The sequence below is a fragment of the Megascapheus bottae genome, chromosome 9, assembly GCF_031878675.1.
Source record: "Megascapheus bottae isolate mThoBot1 chromosome 9, mThoBot2.hap1, whole genome shotgun sequence".
Taxonomy (NCBI): Eukaryota; Metazoa; Chordata; class Mammalia; order Rodentia; family Geomyidae; genus Megascapheus; species Megascapheus bottae.
The window spans coordinates 66,704,749-66,728,885 of NC_143517.1; the positions used below are offsets into that span (position 1 = coordinate 66,704,749).

The 24,137-nt window shown below is 41.3% G+C and overlaps 1 protein-coding gene across 14 annotated transcripts in view; it reads right to left on the reverse strand.

Annotated features, from left to right (window-relative positions):
- Ptk2 (protein tyrosine kinase 2) overlaps window positions 1-24,137 on the reverse strand; it is a 217,360-nt gene that overhangs the window by 66,857 nt on the left and 126,366 nt on the right. For 6 of the 14 annotated variants that reach the window (XM_090339474.1, XM_090339469.1, XM_090339465.1 and 3 more), the window contains 5 exons: window positions 21,193-21,310; window positions 15,890-15,920; window positions 11,487-11,539; window positions 4,425-4,508; window positions 2,942-2,959 (listed from right to left, as the gene is read on the reverse strand). In XM_090339474.1, coding sequence (XP_090195600.1) covers window positions 2,942-2,959; window positions 4,425-4,508; window positions 11,487-11,539; window positions 15,890-15,920; window positions 21,193-21,310 — 304 coding nt within the window. The remainder of the gene's footprint in view (window positions 1-2,941; window positions 2,960-4,424; window positions 4,509-11,486; window positions 11,540-15,889; window positions 15,921-21,192; window positions 21,311-24,137) is intronic. The other 8 variants (XM_090339472.1, XM_090339467.1, XM_090339470.1 and 5 more) reach the window with 2 other exon arrangements.

A 24,137-nucleotide genomic window follows, 5' to 3' on the forward strand; every position in this document is an offset into this window, starting at 1 on the left:
AGCAACTTAAGAACCCACTATCTGTATTAGTGGGAAATTAAAAGGAATCAAGCATTTGAGAAAAACTGCCACTCAGTTGAACAACACTTGGTGAAAGTCCTCTTAAATGAGTTATGTTTCATGCTTTCTGAAAGACCCCCAGCCATGGCCTGGTTCAGGACTGTGCCTGCCAGTCTATTCCTGCGGTCACAGGGCTGGCAATGCTTCAGCTAAGAAGCTGACAGGTGCCAGAGCTTCCTTCTGTGCGTCCCCATCACTTCATTCAGGGTTAAGAGCATGGGAACAAAGGAAAACAGAATTTTTACCTTTATCAGCCACAGGACAAATATTGCTGCACACTGTGGATGATACCATTCAATTCTATGCGAAAACTGATTAACATGATTAAAGTAAAATAAAAAGTTTGGCTGGCAGAATGTAAGGTGAATAAACCAGCTCTCCATACATTTCTGGAAAGTACAATATTCTCTAGTCCTATATGACAGGTAGAATGCTCTACCCAAAAGCACGGGCATCCACAGGCCTGCAGCTTTGCATCTGTGTAAGAAGAATGGAGAAGGCAGGAGTGGCTCGCATGCGTGTAACAGGGCTAAGCAGGGAGCATGTCACTGCACTAATAGTTAAGGCAACGGGAACAACGCTAGTCACACAGAGGAACACCTGCAACTCATTTTCTCTTTTTAGTCCAAAATGTATCAGGCTCTATTTCCCTAAGAAATCAAATGCAACCAAGGCTGCCCTGGCACCACCTGCAGCTCTGCCCCTCACTGTGGGCCTCTTCTACGGCAAGACAGCACATCCCTTTGGCTGACCCTTGGGTGGGGTTCTGGGAGGAAACTGCTCAGACTTCCATCCTCTGCTGCTCCTGATTCTGTGTACTTGGCAGACGTTTTACATGTGCAACACAGGCCCTGCAGCCTTCCAAGGCTGCAGAGGACCACAGCAAGCCTCTTTACAAGCCCACTCCCTCCTGTAACCATAGCTCCAACAGCAGTGACTTCAGATCCCTCCTGTGGGCTCAGGGCCAACTTGGTTTCCGCCAATGTGCTATCATTGGGACTCTCTCCACAAATGAATTTTTGTCTGTTACCATTGCTCTGCAATTTATTGTTTGCATAATTACCTAGTATTACTTGGCTTCCTGTTACCCGTCTGCCCACCTGTCTAAAACACAGTGGCCACTGAAGCAGAGCTCCTGGGCATCAGGCTCAGCACAGCACCTGGCACAGAGCAGTCCCTTCAGTGCATGCTGAACAGCAAGACAATGTGGTGCAGCATCCCTAGGACCCCACAGCACCAGGAGCAGCAGAACTGTTGAGTCTTGGGCAAGTTGAACAGGTACCCATGACCTACATGTAGGCACACATGACTTCCTGGATATGCTGCAGTCATGTCCTCATGTAGATGAGGGTAGCAGCTTGAACCTGTGGGGTTGTAACAAGACTACAAGGGACACATGGGAAAGTGAGGTGTGGCCCTAAATGAGACAGACGATGGAGAAATGGCAGCTTCTTTCATTGTTGTTAAAGAGTTGAGAGGCACTATGAATCCTTCGGATCAGTCTTGATTTGACTATAATGTGCATCCTTAAGGACTCTCTCATGAAAGGTCCTATAATTCCTTTTCTTAGCTTTTTCTGCTCAAGGCTCTACCACTTGAGCCATGTCCCCCTATCTGTTTTTGTGCTAGTTATATGGACACAAGAGTCTCCCAGACTTTCCTGCCTGGGCTGATTTTGAACCACGTCCTCAGATCTCAGCCTTGCCATGAAAGGGCCTATAATTCCTTTTTTGGTGTCAGTCGAAGGGTTTGAACTCAGATCCTAGATGTAGCTTTTTCTGCTCAAGGCTCTACCAGTTGAGCCATGTCCCCGTATCTGTTTTTGTGCTAGTTATATGGACACAACAGTCTCCCAGACTTTCCTGCCTGGGGCTGGCTTTGAACCACAATCCTCAGATCTCAGCCTTCTGAATAGCTAGGATTAGAGCCATGAGCCAACAGTGCCTGGCAAAGGGTCTCATTTTTTATTTTTTTAAAAAATTATACAAAAATGATATAAAATCTCTGGGGATTAATCAAAGCCAACATGGAGATTACTAGTAACACTGAGCCAGATATGTTTTCTATGACATAGAAACACCAGTATTCCATTCACCTGGGCTAACAATCTGCTTTGCAACGGTCCTCACAGAAACCATTGGGATCCTTTCTCTCAAGAAAACACAGGGTCACTGAAGAGTCAACAGTGACAGGGTAGGCAGTGGACAACGAGAGGCTTGGAGCCCAAGACCTCACACAATTGGTCTCTCATGAGCATTTGCTTCATATGTATAACTGTGCTACTCAATGATATCCAGGATTACTGTGGTGAGCCAGGAACCACCTAGGACAGGTACCTGTATATCAGAAGCTTCCAGATGTCAGCTGTTCATTTATTACTACCATGGAATGATCTAGAAACGAAGTAGAACCTTTTGCCTCCCAAATTCATAAAGAACACATACTTTCTGAAAGTTCTATATAGGAAAGAGCTTTAGCTGCAATTACTTAGCTTATTCTATGCAGGTTATCAAATATTCTCATTCATTTGAACAGGGTAAAATCTTCAGTGAAAGCATTGTCACTTTATCTTAATATATAAAAGCAAATCTTTATTTTAGTTAATAAAATCTTACTCCTCTGCTGTAGAAAAGTTTAAAGTTGGATGCAGGCACTACACAAAGTAAAATAAGAAACATAAGACACCAGAAGAGATTCAAAATATCTTGTTTTTAAGTGCTATCAAATGTCTAAGAAAACAATGATTGCTGCAATTTCCCCAATTACATTAAGTTGTGTGACTTAAAAATTACTATTACTATTTTCTTTTTCACTATTTCATTCCTAAAAAGTATTATACACATACTCTTAGCAGTAACATAAATGTGAAAATAAATATTACCGTCCCCACTAATTTCATCTGCAGATCCAGGTGGCATGCAAAGAAAGAGGGAGTAGGGAATGGAGGAAAGGAGAGGGGAAAGAAAAGAGGAAGAGAGGAGAAACATACTATTAAAATGACAAGTAAGTCAGAATGTAAGAAACTTAACAATTATTGACAAAATCCACATTCAAAAGACAAAAGATAGTGTGCTTACTTGAATTGAAAGCTATGTTAAGCTGCTGGGTATACAAAGTTATAGAGGAGCACTGTAGTTTTGGTCTCTATCATATAAAGCAAAATTTGATCGCCTCCCACAGTTAAATATAAAAAACATCCTCTACCTCCTTCAGAGTTTGTATCCTTTTAGAAAAAGCTAAAAACCAACTCATCATCAATCCAGATGGTAAATAAGCAAGGCAAAAGCATGTATCATGCCTGTTAAGTGAGGAGGTGCTTCCTTCCCTGTCCACTGGTGTCGGGCAGGAAACCAGGGCCTTGTACCATGAGCTCACCAGCATGCACCTCCCACTTTGCCCCCAGAGACCCTCTCCTGACATGGTGTGAGTCACATTACATGGCTGATATAGGCCTGGACCTACACTATAAAGGTGGGGACTGTGTAGAACTTGAAGTTCTACTAACAATAAGGCAATTTTAAATGTGTGAAATAACCAATTCTACACACTTTGGATAAATTTGTTTACTAATAATTATAATGTTATTTTCTCAGAAAACTCTCAGGAGCATGGCACTCAGCATTGCAGCATCCTCAAACATCTATTCACATGTTGGGAGCCAGAGTGGAATCAAACTGTACCTTGACTTGCATCAGACGATGGCTTTATTGTCTTATTGCTTTCTGGCCCTATTCTATGTAAATGACCTGAGAATTACCATATGAATGTAACACCTGGAGGTTCCCTGGGTCAGGAGGAGGGAAGAAGGGGGAGTGGAAAATAAACGCGGCAGTCTCGGCAGTCTTTGCCTGGACTGCGGACATCCCGGACCTGGTGTGTCTGTCTCTCTTCTTTTTCTTCCTAGTCCTTGTCCCCTATTTCAGGAACCCCAATCTGCAAACCCTGGTTTGCTGCCGGTTGGCCCCGGCATTCACAAAGCACAGAAAGCAGACACCTGAGTTCTGACCATCTTCATTTAGCTGCATGCTGTATTAGGAAATTCACAATGCAAAACCTATGACCCTGCTAAACTCTTGTGGAAAAATACTCAGACAAGAGAAATGAAACCAGGCAACTATATCCCGACCTCTCATGCATTTAAGAGGTAGCATAGGCAAACCAATTCTTTTAAGAAAGCGGCCCAAAGATTGAGAAACAACGCCCCCCCCCCACTTTGGCCCCTGTTATCACTCTGGACAAAGGAAAACACACTAATAACTCAGTGAGGCCAGGACTTGCTCATAACAGTGTATAAGCATCTTGCTGGAGTTATTTTGTGGGGGTTCTTTGGCTAAAGGAAAGCCTAAGCAAATATAGTGCAGTACCGGTAGGAGTAGGTTCAAGGGAACAGAAGACCAAAGGTAGAAAGCGCCTAGCTTTCTTAACTTTATGCTGGCAGTGACTGACTCCTTTATAAAGAGGCAGGAAGAGGAAAGAGAAAAGTAAAAACAAATTATTGCAAGAGAAAAGTCAACTCTATTACATTTTAATGCACACCAATAAAAACAAATGCAAACTGTAAGACTTCTATTTGAATAGTAGCACAAATTATCTCACTGATTAAAAAATATTTAAAATTTTTAAAATATTTTAATATTCTGTTTTGCAATGACTAGTATCGATACAGAAAGAAAATATGATGGAACTTATCTAACTCAGCCAGCCACTGAGAATAAGAGTTTATTTTTACAAGTAATAAAACTGAAAAAGAACAAGAATAAATCAAAGACCTATAAACAATTTACAGGTTAAAGATATTCTGTCAGGCACATCACTCTGTAATCCCAGCATAGAGGCTGAGAGGTCTGAGGACAGTGAATGTGACACCACTGTGGAATACATAGAGAGCCTCTGCCTCAAAAAAGCAGAAATAATAGCAAGAAAATACAATGTTTTTGCACATTTAACATTCAGCCAGGAAGGGAAAAAAACAACTAGCAGATCCTGACTTTATGAAAGCATTCCATGAGCAATTTGCCCCAAATCATCAGCAAAGACTCTTTGATCTGGAGTATTTTAACATAAAAAACTAGTGATGTTTGGATACACAGGTTTCAAATTTGCATAATTACTGACCTGTTCACCCATGCACTAAAAACTAGCACCTCAACTTTAAATATTAAGAACAGTCAACTATAGTGTGGCAATGGCAGTTGTGGACATTGTCATAGTGAAGTCCAAGCAAAGACAAGAGGCTTGAGATACAGTAGATATGGAGTGACAGATCCAGGCAACATACAGAAACACAGGGCATCATCAAAATCTGAGACTTTGGATCAAAGTACAGCTATGTCTCAAGTGGTAGAGTGCCAGCCTTGAGCAAAACAGACAAAGGAGAGTATGAGGCCCTGAGTTCAAGTCCCACACAGAAAAATTCAAATCAAAGTTCAAGGAGATTGCCAAGAACTCCAGACAGTATCAGCATACAAGAAGGAAAGAGAACTGCAGTGTAACATGTATCAACTTTAGGAATAGTTTTCAAGCACCGTGTTTTTATTTACTGATCACCTACCTTACCTTATTACTTGATTTGAAATGCCATGTTTAATATATAGTAAATTTCAGGACTTACATGACAGCTCCAGAGTATAGGTCTCCTGTCTATCATGAAGAAAACCTGACAGTCAAATGCCCCATGGGATGCTGGATGAGACTAAACTGAGGGAAGGGGAGAGGAGGAGAGGGGAGGGGAGGTGAAACTGTGGCATATTAATGGGATGGAGTAAGATCAGGGACAGTGGGATTTGGGGGAGTGGCTCAAGTGGCAGGGTACTTTCCATCAAGCAGGAAGGAGTTTATCGGAAGTATAGCAAAAATAAGTAAGTAAATAAATGAATGAATGACGGAATAAGAGACTATGTGCTATAATTAGGAATACTGTCAGTATTGTATCTCCTGATGTATAAATGATATTTTTTTGCCTTAAGAACATGAGGTCTGGAGCCAACCAGTCTCAATTCAAATCTTGGCTCCACTAAACATTCACCAACCTTGGAAACATAATTCAAGATCCATTTCTCAGTTTTGTCACTTGTAAAATTGGGGTGGTTTCAGGTAAGGCACCAAGAGATGCCCTGGAATTCCTCAGTAAGCTACCAGCTTTTCTACGGGGCTATGCCACTGTTTGTATTGCTCTGTTTATAAAGGTGCAATAGGTGAATTAGGTCTAGAGAGACAAAGCTGCATCTTTTTTCCTCCTTCCTTCCCCCCACCCCTCTTTTTCTTCACTTTTTTTTTGGGGGGTGGTGGTGAGAAGGAGGCCTGGAGTTTGAACTCAGGGCCTGGGCACTGTTCCTGAGCCTCTTTGCACTTAGGGTTAATTCTCTACCACTTGAGCCACAGTGCTACTTCCAGCCTTTTCTGAATAGTTTATTGGAGATAAAGAGTTTCATGGACTCTTCTGTCTGGGATGGCTTTGTACCAGGATCCTCAGAACTCGGCTCCCTGAGTAGCCAAGATTACAGGCAGGAGCCACCAGCATATTTTCTTTCATTTGTGAAAACCAGAATTAGTCTATAAAAATAGACTATAAAATATAGACTATATAAAAACAGACTATAAAAAATATTTGAAAGGAGTGAGGTAGGGTCCAGGGGAGGAAAGTAAATGAAAAGAAGCAGGGGAGAATACGGTACAAAAATTCGATGTACATCCTACAAAAGTAAGAGAAATGAGGGAGGAGATAGGTTGGGAGGGATGGGTGAGAATGGTCAAACAGCAACATTGATTAAGATGCAATATATCCATCAACTGCTTTGTTAAATGGCAACTTCCTTGTACAACTACTCAACAATATTAAAAAAAACTGAAAAATCAAACCTTTTTTAAAAAAAACTGAAAAAAGTAAAACTTTTGAATAATACTAAGATTATCCTTCTTCAGAAAAACAATAATAAAAACTATTTCGAGGACTAGGAATGTGGCTTGGTGGTAGAATGCCTGCCTAGCATGCATGAAGTCCTGGGTTCAATTCCTCAGTACCACATAAACAGAGAACAGATTTGCAACAGACTTGATGTGGAAAAAGCAGAGAGAATCATCAAAAGGATCTGATGGAGGATAGTAAACTGCTTGGGGGGGGGGGGGAGAAGCAAAGTTCACTGTGGAGACACAAGTTCATCTCCAGTGTCTACCTGCCAACTTTCAGAACAACATCAGGTTAACAGCTCATTAGTCTTCCAAGTGTGCAAGGTGTAATGACAATGGAATCTGGGGTCCAAGGGAGTATAGGATTGAAAAAGCAGTTTGGGAGGAACCACCTTATGTAAGCCATAAACACAAAGAAATCCCAAAGTGAGATTGAGGCTGGCAGGGAAGGGTGTAAGGACTGTGCTGTGGGTCTTCAGCATGAAGGGCAGGCAGTGAGGTAAGAAGTGTGTGGCATCCTGGAAGCCTTAACAGGAAGCACTCAAGCAGGACCTGTCAGCCAACAAATACTGCTGTGAAGGCAGTAGGAAAGAACAAGTGTGAGTGGAGAGGGTAGAGGAAGCTACGTGATATGCCAGTGGAAAAGAGCCAGCAGGGTATGGCAAAGTTTGGTAAGAAAATAGAAGAGACAGGGCCTGGAGTTTGGCTTAGTGGTTAAAGTGCTTGCCTAGCATGCATGAAGACCAGGGTTCAATTCCATGGTACCACATACATAGAAAAAAGCCGGAAGTGGTGCAGAGGCTCAAGTGGTAGAGCTCTAGCCTTGAGAAAGTCCAAGGACAGTGCTCAGGCCCTGAGCTCAAGCCCAGGACTGGCAAAAAAAAAAAAAAAAAAAAGAAAAGAAAATAGAAGAGACCAGAGGCCAGAACTGGATTGATGGGAGTTAGTTGGCTCGGGACAACAATAGGGCACACAGATTCTGATGCCAATAGCCAAGTGGAAGCAATCGAAGGCACTCATGGACTATCTTTTCTGCCTATAAAATTTCCCAGTAAGCCAGGTGCAGTGGTTCACTCCTGTAATCCTAGCTACTCAGGAGGCTGAGATCTCAGAATCGCAGTTCAATGCCAGCTTGGGCACTAAAGACCCTGGGACTCTTATCTCCAATTAATCACTAGAAAACAGGGAAGTGGGGCTGTGGCTCAGGGGTAGGGCAGTAGCCTTGAACTCAAGAGCTCAGGGACAGCACTCAGACCCAGGGGTAGGGTGGCAGCCTTGAGCTGAAGAGCTCAGGGATAGCACCCAGGCCCAGAGTTCAAGCCCCATGACCTATCTCTCCCCAAATTCCCAGTAAGTGCCTAGCTTAAAGATAATGGAGAAGGTGCTGGAGGCTTAGGAAAGGACAGTGCATGGACACAACAGCTGCACACAAAGTGTGTGGTCACAATGAAGCCAAAACAGTGTGGCTATGCTTGGCTGTAAAGGTTCTACTGTGCTACAGCAGAGGTGGAATGTCTTAGAGGGGCAGGGAGGTGAGGTGACAGGTCCCAAATTGTGGAGCTCCTGTGGGGATCACAAGGACTGTTGTTGAATCCTCAGTGAATATGCTAGGAAAATATAGGTGTGATCAGAGGGGGTTTCCTAAAGGTGAAAATTCAAGTGGCTAGGTCCAGAGCCAGTGTAGCCACGAGTGCTCTGGCACCAGAGCAATGGACAATGAGCAAGGGGACCACCCCCTTGCTCAGACTCTTGGGGAGTACATGAGGGACTTGCTCTGATATATGGGATTCGAAGTAGGCTTTTTGAGGAAGTAGCACCAAGAAGCCTCCAGCCTCCAACTGTAGGGCTTCAGGGACATAGAAAAGTCCAGTCTGCATTAGAGGAAGGCACTAACAGACCAAGAGAGGGGACTGCAAGAACAGGAGTCCTGGAACACTCAGGTAAAAGGCATTAGGAGGTAGGCAAAGGCAGAAAGTGACGACAAAGTAGAAGGTGGTGTGTCAGAGGTCCTCCGCAGCAACAGGCATAAGCAGGGGCAAAAGGCACAGCAATATGGAACACTACTTTGCTTTGTGTCTCTTAGCTATACAAGTAGCTCTGACCAGACCACTCAATGCTGTGCCTTTCCTCAGTAGCTGAGCTTGTTGTGCATATAACCTGAGTTTTCTGCTTCACAAAGCCTTCCCAGGTAGACATTTAATTTGGGATAGCCACGGGGTTGCCCTCATGGCAGCATGATTAACAAACCATAAATTCATAATCATCTCCCAAGGAACAGAAATAACAATTCGATGCTGAGGTGAAGTTTGTTATTTTAAACAGTGAAAAATAGGGGCCGGGAGTTTGGCCTAGTGGTAGAGTGCTTGACTAGCATGCACGAACACTCAGGTTCGATTCCTTGGTACCACATACATAGAAAAAAAGCTAGAAGTGGTGCTGAAGCTCAAGTGGTAGAGCTCTAGACTTGAGAAAAGTCCAAGGACAGGGCTCAGGCCCTGAGCTCAAGCCTGGCACCGGCCAAAAAAAAAAAAAAAAGGGTGAAAAATAATGGAAAAGCTAAAGATACGCCTCCTCCTGTAACCAAGCAGCTGAGGAGGGGCTTTAGAAACATTCCTGTCAGAGAGACATGAAACATAATAGACTTTGAGTCTTATCGGGCCTCCATCTTAGCAGCTAGGCATTTATGTCAAAAGCTGCTAAAACCATTCAGTAGAAATGTTACATTCAATAGATCAGGGCTGAACAGGCTCCAACCCTCTGATCTATCTTAATGTCACCCAACCTGATTGATGTACACCATCATCCATCAAGGAAACTATTCTTGCAGGGGACAAAACTCATCAAGCCAAAATTATGTCAAACTACTCTAGTTCTTAACAACAGCAGATAGGAAATAAAGGAGTCACAGATAAACAGATTAAGCCAAATAATGTCCCAGAGATAGAATCAGCCAAATCCAGAACATAGAAACTACAGGATAAGTGCCACCATCACCAACAATAAACTGAAATTAAAACAGGGAGGTTTGGGGGCCAGGCACGTGGCCTAGTGGCAGAGTGCTTGTGTAGTATGCACAAAGCCATGGGCTTGATTTTTTGGTACCACATATACAGAAAGAGCTGGAAGTGGTGCTGTGGCTCAAGTGATAGAGTACTAGTCTTGAGAAAGCTCAATGACAGTGCCCAGGCCCTGAGTTCAAGCCTTAGGACTGGCACACATACAGAAAACCAAAACAAGCCAGCACGGTGGCATGGTGGCTCAAGCCGGTAATCCTAGCTACTCAGAAGGCCAGTATCTGAGGATCACGGTTCAAAGCCAGCCCAGGCACTAAACTCTAAACTCCGTGAGATTCTTATCCCCAATTAACCATCAGAAAACTGGAAGTGGCGTGCTGTGGTTCAAGGGGTAGGGCAGCATCCTTGAGCTGAAGAGCTCAGGGACAACATCCAGGCCCAGAGTTCAAGTCCCACGACTGACCACAAAAAAAAAAAAAAAAAATCAAGTCTATGGCAAGTCAGATACAAAAGTTATATAGATAGTGTTATTTTAGAAATATGACTTATATATTCACAAAGTATATGTCCAGTGCCAAGTGTCAGTGGCTCATGCCTGTAATCCTAGCTACTCAGGAGGTTGAAATGTGAAGATCATGGTTCAAAGCCAATCTGGGTAGGAAAGTTTGTGAGATTCTTATCTCTAATTAACCAAATAAATCAGAAGTGGTGCTGTGGTTCAATGGAGTACAGTGCTAGCCTTGAGTAAAAAAGCTCAGGGACAGCATCCACGCCCTGAGTTCAAGCCCCATGACTAACCAAAAAAGAAAAAAAAATACATATATGTGCATATATATGTATATATGTAATATATATCCAAGAATAGATGATGTATGAATACAGACACACAGGTGGACATACACGTGCATATAAACAGCACAATACATAAATGTTAAGATATCCAGCATGCGCCCTTGGGAGATGCTGTCTCCTGACACTCTCTTTTCTTCCATCTGTAATATATTTAGATGGAAAATAAGACACATATAGTTTGAAAACATACTAGAAAGTATGCAGCACTCACTACACTGGCATTTAATTAAAATAAAGCTTACGCTAGTATCTTAACTATTTAAGAAAATCCAAACGCCATCTTACACTAGTTGTCAAAGACAAGGCTGTTTTAAACTGTTCTATATTTCTTAAACTTTAAGAAACAAAGACAATGTATAATACCAACTTCAAAAGTTAAAAATTTCATTCTAAGTATGATTGACATGACATTGAAACTAAAAAGTAACTTGAAATGCTATATAGCCTAGTGAATAATCTGACATTTCATGTATGGCTCATCTAAATAAAAATTATGAACCATATTTAAAACTACTTAAGGATGGTAAAATTATAAAAAAAAAAAAAGAATTTTGTAAGCTATTCTAGAATGAAGCAATCACACTAACAGAAGAACATCCATGACAATTCTACCTCTTACAGCTTGCTCTACCAAGTCTACTTCAAGCTCCTTACCTGACACAGAGACCGCGTGTGTACGAACACCTTGCTTTTCACTGTTGGCCAACCTAAAACAGATAACAAAAAGTAAGTAGTGCTCTTCCCAGGACCAAAACGTAAGTCTCATCAAGTAAAGAATTACCTTAGATTAGGCCAGTGCTATTTCCCAGAGAGATTATGTTTTAGGTAATGATTTTTTAAAAAGAAAAAAAAAAGTTGATTCTACTTCTCAAGGTACTCAACACAGGCAGACTGCTTCCATGCTCAAACGTTATGGTGTTAAAAAAAAAACAAAAACCCACATACCTAGAACTAAATTATTTTCTTTAAATATACTAAGTACTTAGTATGACAAGTCATTCTTGAACTTACAGCATATTAAAAACACCAATAATTGCATTTATAGTGTTTCTACATACTGAAGATATAACCTTAATGCATGTGGTTACTTCATTAACTGACTCAAAAACATTAATGTGGATAGGAGCATGGCCTAGTGGTAGAGTGCTTGCCTAGCATGCATAAAGCCCTTAGTTTGATTCCTTGGTGCCACATACACAGAAAAAAACAGAAATGGTGCTGTGGCTTAAGCAGCAGAGCACTGGCCTTGAGCAAAAAGTGTCCAAGGAGAGTGCCAAGGCCCTGAGTTTAAGTCCCAGGATGGCTAAATGAATAAATAATAATGTTTTACACTTCGGCTACAACTTTGGGGAACCATTAAATAATAGAAATAAGGTTTTATACTCTGGCTACAACTCTGAGGAACTAGTAAAAAATACAGAATTCAAATATTTTGAAAGAGCACAGAATGTAAAAGAACCCTATAGCTTTTTAGATGTCAGTTACTTTGGTCTTTTCATAAAAGAGCTCTCCCAGGACCACAGTATGGGAAAATGGAAAGTTTGCTATATCATTTTCTCTAGGAAATACTAAATGTTAAAAGTGTTTTCTGGGGCCAGGAGTGTGGCCTGGTGGTAGAGTGCTTGCCCAACATGCATGAAGCCCTGGGTTTGATTCCCTGGTACCATGTGCACAGAAAAAGCCAGAAGTGGTGCGGGGGATAGAGTGCTAGCCTTGAGAGAGCACAAGGACAGTGCCCAGGCCCTGACTTTAAGCCCTAGGACTGGCAAAAGGAAGTGTTTTTTGCTGGGTACTGGTGGCTTACACTTGTAATCCTAGCTACACAGGAGGCTGAGATCTGAGGATCACAGATCAAAGCCAGCTCAGGCAGGAATGTCTATGAGACTCTTATTCCTAATTCATCATAAAAACTAGAAGTGAAGCTGTGGCTCCAAGTGGTAGAGTGCTACCGTTGATCAAAACAGTTCAGGAACAGGTTTCAGGTCCTGAGTTCAAGCCCCAGGACTGACACAAAATTAAGTATGCTTAACTTTTGTAGTGTCTATTAACCCCTTATATAATAAGGCCTTTTCCCATTTTTAGATATTATGTTTATGGTTCTTGTGTATCGTAGTCCTCAAAATCATTCATTTTTCTACAACTTAAGATACACAAACTAAACTCTTCAGTAACAATCAAACATTGTTGGGCTGACAGGCTCACTGCTGCATCTGTCCCTTCCTCTCCCTCACAGCTCTGCTCGCTGACCAGGTGCAGATTTTGCCAATGTCAGGTTTACAGCTTCACAGGAGTTGCACCAAAGCTTCCCAATGTCAAAAGTGGTCTATCCAGTGGAGGGTATATGAAATCATTTTCAGAAGTAAGAAATTCTGACCAGATGGTCTAGTGAAATGCAACTGGTAATCTTCCTGGCTTGGGGTCCAGGATTCCAGATGAAGTGAGAGAAGACTGAAGGATGTGCTGGATTTAGGAAAAGGAAAGAGGTGGTAGTATGCCATCCAGGGAAGGACAGTGGAAAATCACTGCAGGGAATGACTGAACATTTGCTCAGCAATTGAAACAAAAAGAGAGTGACAAGTAGCACAAACTGAGGTTAACACCAAGTGTGGTCCTGCTTGCCTATAATTCCAGAAATCAGGAAGCTGAAAGAGGAGGATCACAAGTTTGTCTAACAACAAATCCCAAACCAAAGACAACAAAAGCAGCTGAGGTAAGAAAGGTGAACAAAATAGTCAAGTAGGCTCCTGCGGGGTTATCTGAAGAGCACAGCAAGTCTGGTGACGTTCACTTAGGACAGACTCTTCCTCAAACTACGGTGTTAAGGACAGGATGATGGACAGAGCTTGACAGGAGGGTTTGGTAAGAATTGTGCAGACATGAGTTGACATGCCTCAGTATCAACTGTGAGCCTGGAAAATGGAGCTCAGAGAGTGTCCACTGTCCCCTTGTGGAAAGGGTGGCTCCCTGGCTCGTAGTGCTCACATGCTACGTGGCTTATGCTGGGCTCCTTGCTTTCTTTCTGGGAGCCTGGTCTTGATGCATGTTAGTCACAAGGTGCACGTGCAACCAATCCTTACAAAACCCCTAACAATCTTTCATACATCTGTACCCATTTAGAGCCGGGGGGCTTTCAGTACATTCAGTGGGACTCCATTTGGAGAGAGGTTTAGAAGTTTTTGGCTTCTTCAGACTTCATCCCACATCCTTATAAATTGCTGGTACCCAACCACCCACAAGCTTCAAAGTCCTAGAAAACTGTTGGGTCTGGGTGGTCCTGGTGATAATAATTATCAAGAGCATGAGAGGAAAGCTGGGCACCAGTAGCTCTTGTCTATAATCACAGCTACTCAGGAGGCTAAGATATAAGGATCAAATGATTCAAAGTCAGCCCATGTAGAAAAATCTAAGAGACTCTTATGTCTAATCTGAAAAAGCCAAAGTGAAGGCACAGCTCAAAGGGTAGAGTACTACTAGCTCTGAGTGAAATAGCTGAGAGCAATAGAGCTTGAATTCAATCCTGAGCTGGCACAGACACACACACACGCACACACGCACGCACGCACGCACGCGCATGCACGCACATGCACACACATGCGTACACACACAGACACTAAAGAAGAAGTAGAGAAGAGGAAGAAAAGGAGATGGAGAAGAAGAGGAAGGGGATGAAGAAGAGAATACAGAAAGGTAGTATATACAAAGATGGAGAAAGCAATAAAAATGAACCCTCCCACTTTTTTAATAACAAACCTTCTCACCTCACACTAGTAAGGTTTTAACTCAAGGCCCCACACATGTTAGGAAAGTGCTCTATTTCACAGGTATTTTCTATATCTCTTTCTACTCAGGAGTACCCTAAGCATGCCTCCCACATCACTCTTCGTGTTTCTTCGCTTATACCTTGGAATGACTAAACTCCAACTTTCATATCTTAGCCCCTATTTCAGGCACACTGGCTGAAAATTCAGAGGAAACAGCATGAGGTTAAAAACAGCATGCAATTGAAAATATCACCAAAAACTATGAGTTTTCAATTTTCTTAACTGCAAAATATCTTGAGCAGTATCTATCTAGCCTTCTATAAAGATTTGAGATAATGATATAAAATGCAGTTGGGAGGCTTTAAGTGAAATTGCTAGGCAGGCACTGTACAATTTGAGCCATATTTCTAGTCCTAAAGTGAATGCTTAGTAACACAGTATCTATATTACTATGACTATTTCTCCCTCTGTGTGTGTGTGTGTGTGTGTATCATGGGGCTTGAACTCCGCCTGGGTGCTGTCCCTAACTCTTCAGCTTAAGGCTACTGCCCTACCTCTGGGTCTGGGCTTTGTCCTAGAGCCCTTCAACTGAAGGCTACCACCCTACCCTTGAGCCAAGCCCCACTTCCCATTTTCTAGAAGTTAATTGGAGATAAGAGTCTCAGGTCCTTTTGTGCCTGGGCTGGCTTTGAACCTTGACCCTCAGGATCTCAGCCTCCAGAGTAGCTAGGATTGTAGGCCTGAGCCACTGTGCCCTGGCTTCTGTGACTACTCTTCAGGGTTTTTTGTTTGTTTGTTTTTGTAGGTTGTGGGGCTTGGACTCTGAGCCTGGGTACTGTCCCTCAGCTCTTCAGCTCAAGGATACCATCCTACCCTTGAGCCACAGCGCCACTTCCAGTTTTCCAATGGTTAATTGGATAAAAGAGTCTTTTGAGGGGCTATATACTCTATAGACATAATGTTATATGCTATAGATTGATATGTATCTAGAACATAGAAATCTTCAGCTTAATTTCAATTATATTCTAAAATCTATGGGCCAGTGATTGTATATAGATTCTCTTCTTGAATATTTGTTTGTTAAGCATGACACTTGAAATACGATATAAAAATCAATGTTAATAACATCTTTAAAAAAAAAAGTCTCTTAGTCTTTAGTGCCTGGGCTGGCTTTGAACTGCGATCCTCAGATTTTAGCCTCCAGAGTAGATAGGATTATAGGTGTGAGCCATCACGCCTGACTCTTTAGCTTTCTTACTAAACTTAAAATACAATCTTGTACAAATTAGCACTTACTTTGGTATTGATGGTAATGCCCGTTCGCCTTCTGGGAGGAAAAAGGAGAAAAAAAGGTATGAGGTTTCTTGTATTACTTTTGAAAAGAATTAAGTGCCTAAATCAGAGAAGAATAAGCCTTATTCAGTATTTTAGCAAAGTTATCTCAGTTTCCACCTAAGACATTCATATACAAATATTCAAATACAAGTATTTGGGTATGCATTATTTAAAATTTGCTGCCAGATCACAATAAAACTGATGTAAAGGACTAAAAAATATGCCACATTGCTGCAGACTGCCCAGTGTTATCCCTAACACCTCCAGGGCACCTGGCACTGAGCCAGCTCTCTGATCAATGTAGTGAGTAAGAAATAAACCAGCTTGGGCATTCGAAGTGATTTACTCACTTCAGAAACAGATTTATTATAAAATAAATGTCAAACTTGCAGGGATCCCTATGAGTCTGAGACAATATAGTATATACACAACCTAAGACAAACACCTCGTCCAAACCTTGTGACTTGACCTTCCGAATACACACCATTCAAGGAAAATAACCAATTCATACACAAAATCCAATTTTAGAATAGAAAAACAGCTAATGAATGGTTTATTACCCCCCTTGAAATTTATTCTTATACTCAATATTGTCAATTAAAATAGCGTGACACACTAGTGTGGTTTCTAATAGCTATACTCTGTTAGAACTCCTATTTCCTCTGAGGGGGGAAAAAAATCAGACATTCCATTTGTGGACAGTATAGAATTCCTGCGTAGCTAGGCTCAGACAAAGAAAGTAGTAAATAAGGTGGCAAAAAAACAAAAAGAAAAAAAGAAAAAACAAAAAAAACTGCATGATTCTAGAAAGGCAAATTTGTACAATGGTAGGCCGCACAATATTGACACGAATGGTAATACATAACATGATGAGTGAGCTATGCTCATTAACCAAAATGCTTAATTCTGGGAGGTTTTCTTTCCTTTTTTGTGTGCCCGTCACAAGGCTTGCACTTAGGGCCTGGGCACTATCCCTGAGCTTTTCCCCTTGTGGCTGATATATTCTAATAATTGGGTCATGGCTCTACTTCTTGCTTTTTAGTCACTAATTGGAGGTAAGAGCCTCACTGACTTTGCTGCTGTGGGCTTGCTTTGAACCACAGTACTCACAGATCTCAGCCTCCTGAGCAGCTGGAGTAAGAGGTGTCTGCCACTAGCCCCTGGCTCCAGAAATTAATTTCTAATAACCATTTCAATCAATCAAGATTGTTAAGAATAGTGTACAGTTTCTCAAGTAATTTATGAGTATATCTTATGTCCCTGAACACATTTTGTTAAAACTAAGGATGTATCTTGCATTATCTTACGATTTGATTTTTAGAATGAAGACTTTAAAATAAGACTTTCTCTGTCGGTCTTTAATGACACATTAGCACTGACTCATTCAAGCAAATCTAAATAAAAGGAAGTGAATGTGAGAAAAGAGTTCAACAGGTGACAGTTCTGATCCTACACCTACTCACTGTCCAACTGACCACTCACCTTTCCATACGATTTGCTACACATATTCTCTCTCTCTCTCTCTCTCTCATACACACACACTCACGTAAAAAGCTGTCATATAATTTTTAGTAGCTATGTAGTATGGTGTTATTAATTTGTGCTCACTGTTTATTTACTAATTCCCATCCTAAACATGTGCCAGGGAAAACCATGCTACTGGCAGGAAATACTCAATAGCTTTCAGGAAAGCTGTACAGTTAAACATTCCTGAACGACTTTGTGTAGAGTGACTGCTGTTCTTCCATCACTGTGTAAACTTTAATAAATACAAAAGAAACCAGATACCTATAATGTTTTGTGTATGTTTATCAGACATATTTGTATTCTGTCCCTCTAAGAGGAACCATTCACATACTGAGATGTATTTGTTCAATCAGCTGGACTAACTCCTGAAAATACAAAGATTTTAGATGGAAAATGTTTGACAAGCACTGCAGTTCTGTCACAGCTTTTAAAATACCTTTTCTGGCACACTACACACCCTAGATCCTAGCACTTGGGAGGCTGAGACAGGATGATCCCCTAGCCAGCTGAAGCCACATAAAAGACCCTGTCAAATAAGAAGACGCTTATGCCCTTTATGCCCTGCCAGCTTCTTTGTTTTGTTGCCTTGGCAATACCAAGGCTGGGTCTTAGGGGTACACATTTACTCAATGTGCTTGCTTAGCTGATGCTCCACCACTTGATCCATACCTTTAGCCCAGTTTTCTTTTCCTGATTAACTTGAGATAAAGCCTTGAGGACTGTTCTGCCCTTGTTGGCTCTGAATCTCAATCCACTAGGTTTTAGGATTCTAAGTAGTAGTATTATAGGTGTAAGTTCAGTGATACCTGGCTACAGTCCTAACCACATAAGGAAACATCAATTTTACATTCCTCTTCATGGGTTTTGTGTTATGTGAAATCCCTCCAGGGTATGAAAAACACTTAGTGGAGTTATGGCTCCATGTTAAACTGTATAATTCTCTCCTCCAAGCACAATTTTACTATAATGCAAAAGTAAATAGGAGAAGGATAGTAATAAGACCTGACAGCTGAGGGCCAATGTCATGCATCAACACTATTCAGGACATTTGGTTTATAGCTTTACCATATTTTCTATCAATCAGCATCATCTGTAACAACACTTTATAAATTCATAGCCATGGCAGAAAGCTCAGAGTTCACACTGAGCAGGTTTGCAATATACAGCTTTTACTTAAAGCAATTTATCAGAAAAAGTATCATTTGTAGGTACTTTGGCAGAAATACATTTAATTTTACTTGAAAATTTTTCTAGTATTTTAAAATTTTTAACTGATACATGAAAACTATATCTACTAGACACCATGTGCTCAAAAGATGTGATGTTTCAATACATGTGGTATTTCAATACATGTATACATTCAATAGTGTTTAAACTAGACTAAATCTGTATCTCTTAACATATTTGTCTTTTGCTGCAGTCCTTGGGCTTAAACTCAGGGCCTCAGTGCTGTCCCTGAGCTTTTGGTTTTTTCCTTCCACTCAAGGCTGGCACTTTACCACATGAGCCACAATTCCACTTGTGCCTTTTTGTTGGTTGATTGGAGATAAGAGTCCCATAGATATTCCTGCATGACTGGCTTTCAATTACAATCCTCAGATATTAGCCTCCTGAAAGGCTAGGATTACAGGTGTATGCGCCTGTGACCGGTTATTTTTTTTTAATTTACTTTACTGTTATTATAAAGGTGAGATACAGAGGGATTACAATCACATGAGTCAGGTAATAAGTAGCTATCTTTTCATACCCATGTCTTCCCACTATCAGTAATTCATGATGAAAACATTCAACTTTCTTCTACCTAAACTACTTTATCTATAGTAACTCTAGTCTGCAACAGCACCTCACAACCTTTTCATTGAGACAGTCTTGCTCTGTAAACCAGAATGACTTCAAACTCACAATCCTTCTGCCTCAGCCTCCTGAGTGCAGGGATTAAGGACCTAAGCCGTTACACCCAGTTCATACAGCCATAAATTTCTTACTCCTATTACTATAACTAAGAACCTAATGATTAAACTCTTCCCATATTCCTCTCCCTCTGATAATCACTATTCTCAAAAAAAAATTTTTTAACAATCTCTAAAAATGTTCTGTGCCTTACCCACATATATTTTTGGCTACAATCAATTCAGTTTTGACTATCAAGGACAAATCCTTCTCTAGACACAGGAAAAAGCTGGTAGCAACTAGTGCTGAGGCAAGTATTCCCACTGCTCTTCCATCTAAACTGAACTCTTAAAAATATGCACACAAACATACTGATAAAGGACAGTCTGGTCAAGTGTGCACAGAATTATTATTGTTGTTGTTGTTATTTGTGGGTCATGGGGCTTGAACTCTGGGCTTGTGTGCTGTCCCTGAGCTCTTTAGCTCAAGGGGTAGGGCAGTTGCGGTGGCTTAAGGTTACTATAGCCCCACTTCCCGTCTTCTAGTGATTAACTGGAAATAAGAGTCTCATGTTCTTTAGTGCTTGGGCTGGCTTTGAATTGCAATCCTCAGATCTCAGCCTCCTGAGTAGCTAGGATTACAGACATGAAACACTATGCCCAGCCTCACCACCGTTTTAAGAAAGGGTCACACTAGTGCGCATACCCATAGCATACCACTGTCCCATCTTTAGACCTGCTTCCACCAGAGCACCTTCCTATTGGGGAGGTAGGTACCCATGTTTCTGCAGCTCTTTCCTCTGGTCACCATTTCACTTAGATCACCTTGCTTGGCCACATACCATCTAGGACATGACTGAGGTTTGTGCTGGAGGGAGCCTAAGTAATAAAGTCTAAAGCCATGTACAGAAGGCCCACCTATCACAGTGGTTACTATTTAGCACACACCTACCAACCATACAAGGCAGGTACACTCCTGGTCCACACATGAGGATCTCAAAGTCAAAGTTGATGCAGGGCCTCACCATCACATCTCTACTGGTAGCACCAAGGGGAACGATTATCCCTGAATTTGGGCCCTGCACTACCAATCAGTTCTGATGCTTTCTATTAACAAAACCCTCTGTCTTCCCAGTATTACAAAAACAAGTGCCACTCTTTACTTTATGGAGGGCAAAACTGCAAACAGATAGCCAGCTTTAATTTAAACATGGCTTGGAATGTGATACTTCAGGTGATAGACTCCATGCCCAGGCTGTTTCTGCTTCCCATGCCGGAATGTCCTTCTGAAAGGACATAGCCGTATCTGTAGGATATTTACTCACTCGAACTTTTGACTGTACATGATGACTTAGAATGAATAGTTATTCTAAGAATTAAATAGGAAAAAGAAGAGACTTTACTTAATATAAATTACTAAGGACACTTTTAAAATGCAATCTAATCTCAAAGTTTATTTAAAACTAAGAATAGCAAATTAGAAAATACTCTAAGTAGGCTGCTCAAAATATAGTACTTCAGAAACTGAAGGAAGGAGTGACACTGTCTAAAAAGAAATATATTTACCACCTAATTTATAATCCCACTGTATAATATCTTAACAATAAAATTTATTTAAAAAAAAACCCATAGTATTGTGACTAAAGATAAGGTTGTCTCTTTGCTCTGGCTGAACCAGGGCTTGACCTGACGCCTCCTCCCTCCTAAAAATAAGCATTTAGGTAATACAAGGCTCAGGAAGTCATTTATGCTATTACCGAAGTACAAGGCAAACCAGGCTGCTGGAGGTGAAGTGATCTAATCATTCACTTCAAGAGCTGGCAGGCAGGGACAGAAGCAGAACCTCACCTTTCTGGGGTCTGATGATGAAGGACTGTGTTGCTCCGTTCACCAGCCTGCAGTAGCCGTCTATCAGGTCAGCCATGTTCTCTGCGATAGTTAGGGATGGTGCCGTCACTGTCAGAGGCTAAATGGGACAGATCAAGAAAGAGACATTATTGTTCTTGCAGTATCAAAGGGACAGCTGTGCTATGACATCAGACTCCTACTAACACTTGGAAATAGAGGAACAGGAATGAAACAAGGTTTGTCAGGATTCAGGCTTGGAGGGAAACAGGAAGTTGGATATTTAAGGCATTTATTCCTAGAAAATTTAACAGAAGACAAATCCAGAGTAAAGTCATTTAAACTGAGGCTCACTTTTAGAAGAAAGGGAGGTAGAAGACGCCAGTCCCACTTCAACATTCTAAGAGAAGAATGTGGATAATTGGTAAGTTAAGGCACTTGTTGTTTTGAGGATTGGTTGTGGCGATGAACTCTGGTTCTAGGCACTGCCCCTGAGCTCTTCAGCTCAAGGCTACACCGTACCCCCTTGAGCTACAGCGCCATTTCTGGTTTTTTAGTGGTTAATTAGAGATAAGAGTCTCATGGTCTTTAGTGCCTGGGATGGCTTTGAACTGACTGGCTCTGAACCAACTGGCTCTGAACCAAGATCCTCAGATCTCAGCCTCCTGAGTAACTAGGATTATAGGCGTGAGCTACTGCTCCTGACACCATTTGTTTTAGAAGTAGAAGTGAGGCCAGGCTTGGTGGCTCATGCCTATAATCCTCGCTACTCAGAAGGCTGAGATCTGAGGATCAAGGTTCAAAGCCAGCCTGGGTACAAAAGGACCTGAAACTCTTATCTCCAATTAATCTCTAGAAAATGTGAAATGGGGCGTGGCTCAAGGGTAGGGTTGTAGCCTTGAGCTGAAGAGCTCAGGGACAGTGCCCAGGCTGAGTTCAAAACCCATGGCGCGCGCACGCACACGCACACGCACACACACACACACACACACACACACACACACACACACACACACACACACACACACACCCAAGAAGAAGAAAGAAGAAGGAGAAGAGAGGAGACTAGTGTGTAATTTTTATCAACAATCACAGTTTGTTCAAGTTGAAAAATGGTAATAAACAAACAAAACTCTATTTTAAACATGCAGCATGTTTTACCCAGAGGCTTAATCATGACTCTTGATATCAAACATACTCTATGTCATAAAGTTCTTACGTGCTGAGATAGACATACAGGTATGTCCTTATTCCTAATTTCTTATATGAACAACTTACCTTGCTTGCATCACCTTAAATGTTATTTCAGGGACAATAAAATCAAAGAAGAAGCTAGGTATGGTGGCATGTGCCTGTTAGCTCAGCACTTGGGAAACGGAAGCACAAGAATTGTGAGTTCTAGGCTAAACTAGGCGACATGATGAGACCTTGCCTCACTGACCCTCCTAAAACTAAAGCATGAAAATGAAGGTCAAAACTCATTACTGAGACTTCTTCAGGAAATTTCAATTTACAGTGTATTTTCAATGTTGTATGGTAATATTTGCTGATTACAGAATCAACAGAAGTCCTAGAGGCTTAGATATCTGTCATTATGCTTACAGGATCACAGGCAAAACAATGGCAAAACAGCCCCAAGCGAGGAGGGCTGCAATAGAGAGAAGAGCTGCAGAAAAAAACTGCTTCAAATGTGCAAAACTGTGTGCTGTGCCATGCAATGCCTGATTCCTCTACAGCAGTGAGCTTTGTCTAGCCTCTAGATAAAAGCATGGTATAGTTTTTTTGTTGTTCCTGTTGTTTTTGGTTTTTGCTACCTCTTATTTCTTTCCTGTTTTATTTTATTTTTTCCTACTTGTTTTTGAGGATCTACATACACCAGGCTGGCCTAGAACTCACTATGTAGCTTAAGCTGGCTTTCAATTCAAGATCCTCCTGTCTTAGCCTCCTGACTGCTAGGACTACAGCCCTAAGTATGGCCCTATTACTGCTTTTTTTTTTTTTTGGCCAATACTGGGGCTTGAACTCAGGGCCCGGATGCTGTCCCTGAGCTTCTTTGCTCAAAGCTAGTGCTCCACTATTTGAGTCACAGTTCCACTTCTGGCTTTCTGCTCTTCAATTGGAGACGAGATCTCATGGGCTTTCCTGCCTTTGAGCCACCATTCCAGATCTCAGCCTCCTGAATACCTAGATTACAGGCATAATCAACTAGCACACTGCTACTTCTTGCTTTTGTGGCACAGTGAATAAGGACACAGTCTTTGAATCCAGACTGCTGGAGTGTGAACTCCATGATCACATCCACAGCATGGTTCTCATCTACAAAATGTGGTTGACTAGTGTAATGAAACTATCACTTCACTTATGCGCCACAAAGAACCTCCCTCCCAGAGGACACTAGTAGAGCTCAGTGAACATGTACATGTAATTCAACAAGATGATTTTTTCTTCTTTTTGTTTTGCATTTTTTAATTGTAATTAGTAAAAGGGTTACATGATATTTGCCAGATAGAAGGTGCATTAATTCACATACATTGATACCCTTTCACATGTCTTGGTACCCATTTCCCTCCCCCCCCCACACCCCCTACCCGTCTTGGTTTTCACCCCTTCCCTATCAAATTTCAAATAACCAAATACAAATAAATTCAATATATCAGATAACAAAGTGAGATACTATAACAAGATGATTTTTTCATATTTCCTAATAATCATCTTTACAATAAGGTTCTTGGTTTTAAAAATTTGTCTCCTGCCAGATTTGTGGGAACATTAATTACTTATAATGTAGCCCTTAAATATATGAGAAAATTTTGATTTTGACAATTCATGAAATTGTCATCCTATTAAAAAAAACAACAACATCATTGCTAGCTAGGTATAGTAGCACAAAACTATTATTTAGATATGCCGGAGGCTAAGATTAGTAACAGTGGTTCCAGCCTAGCCTG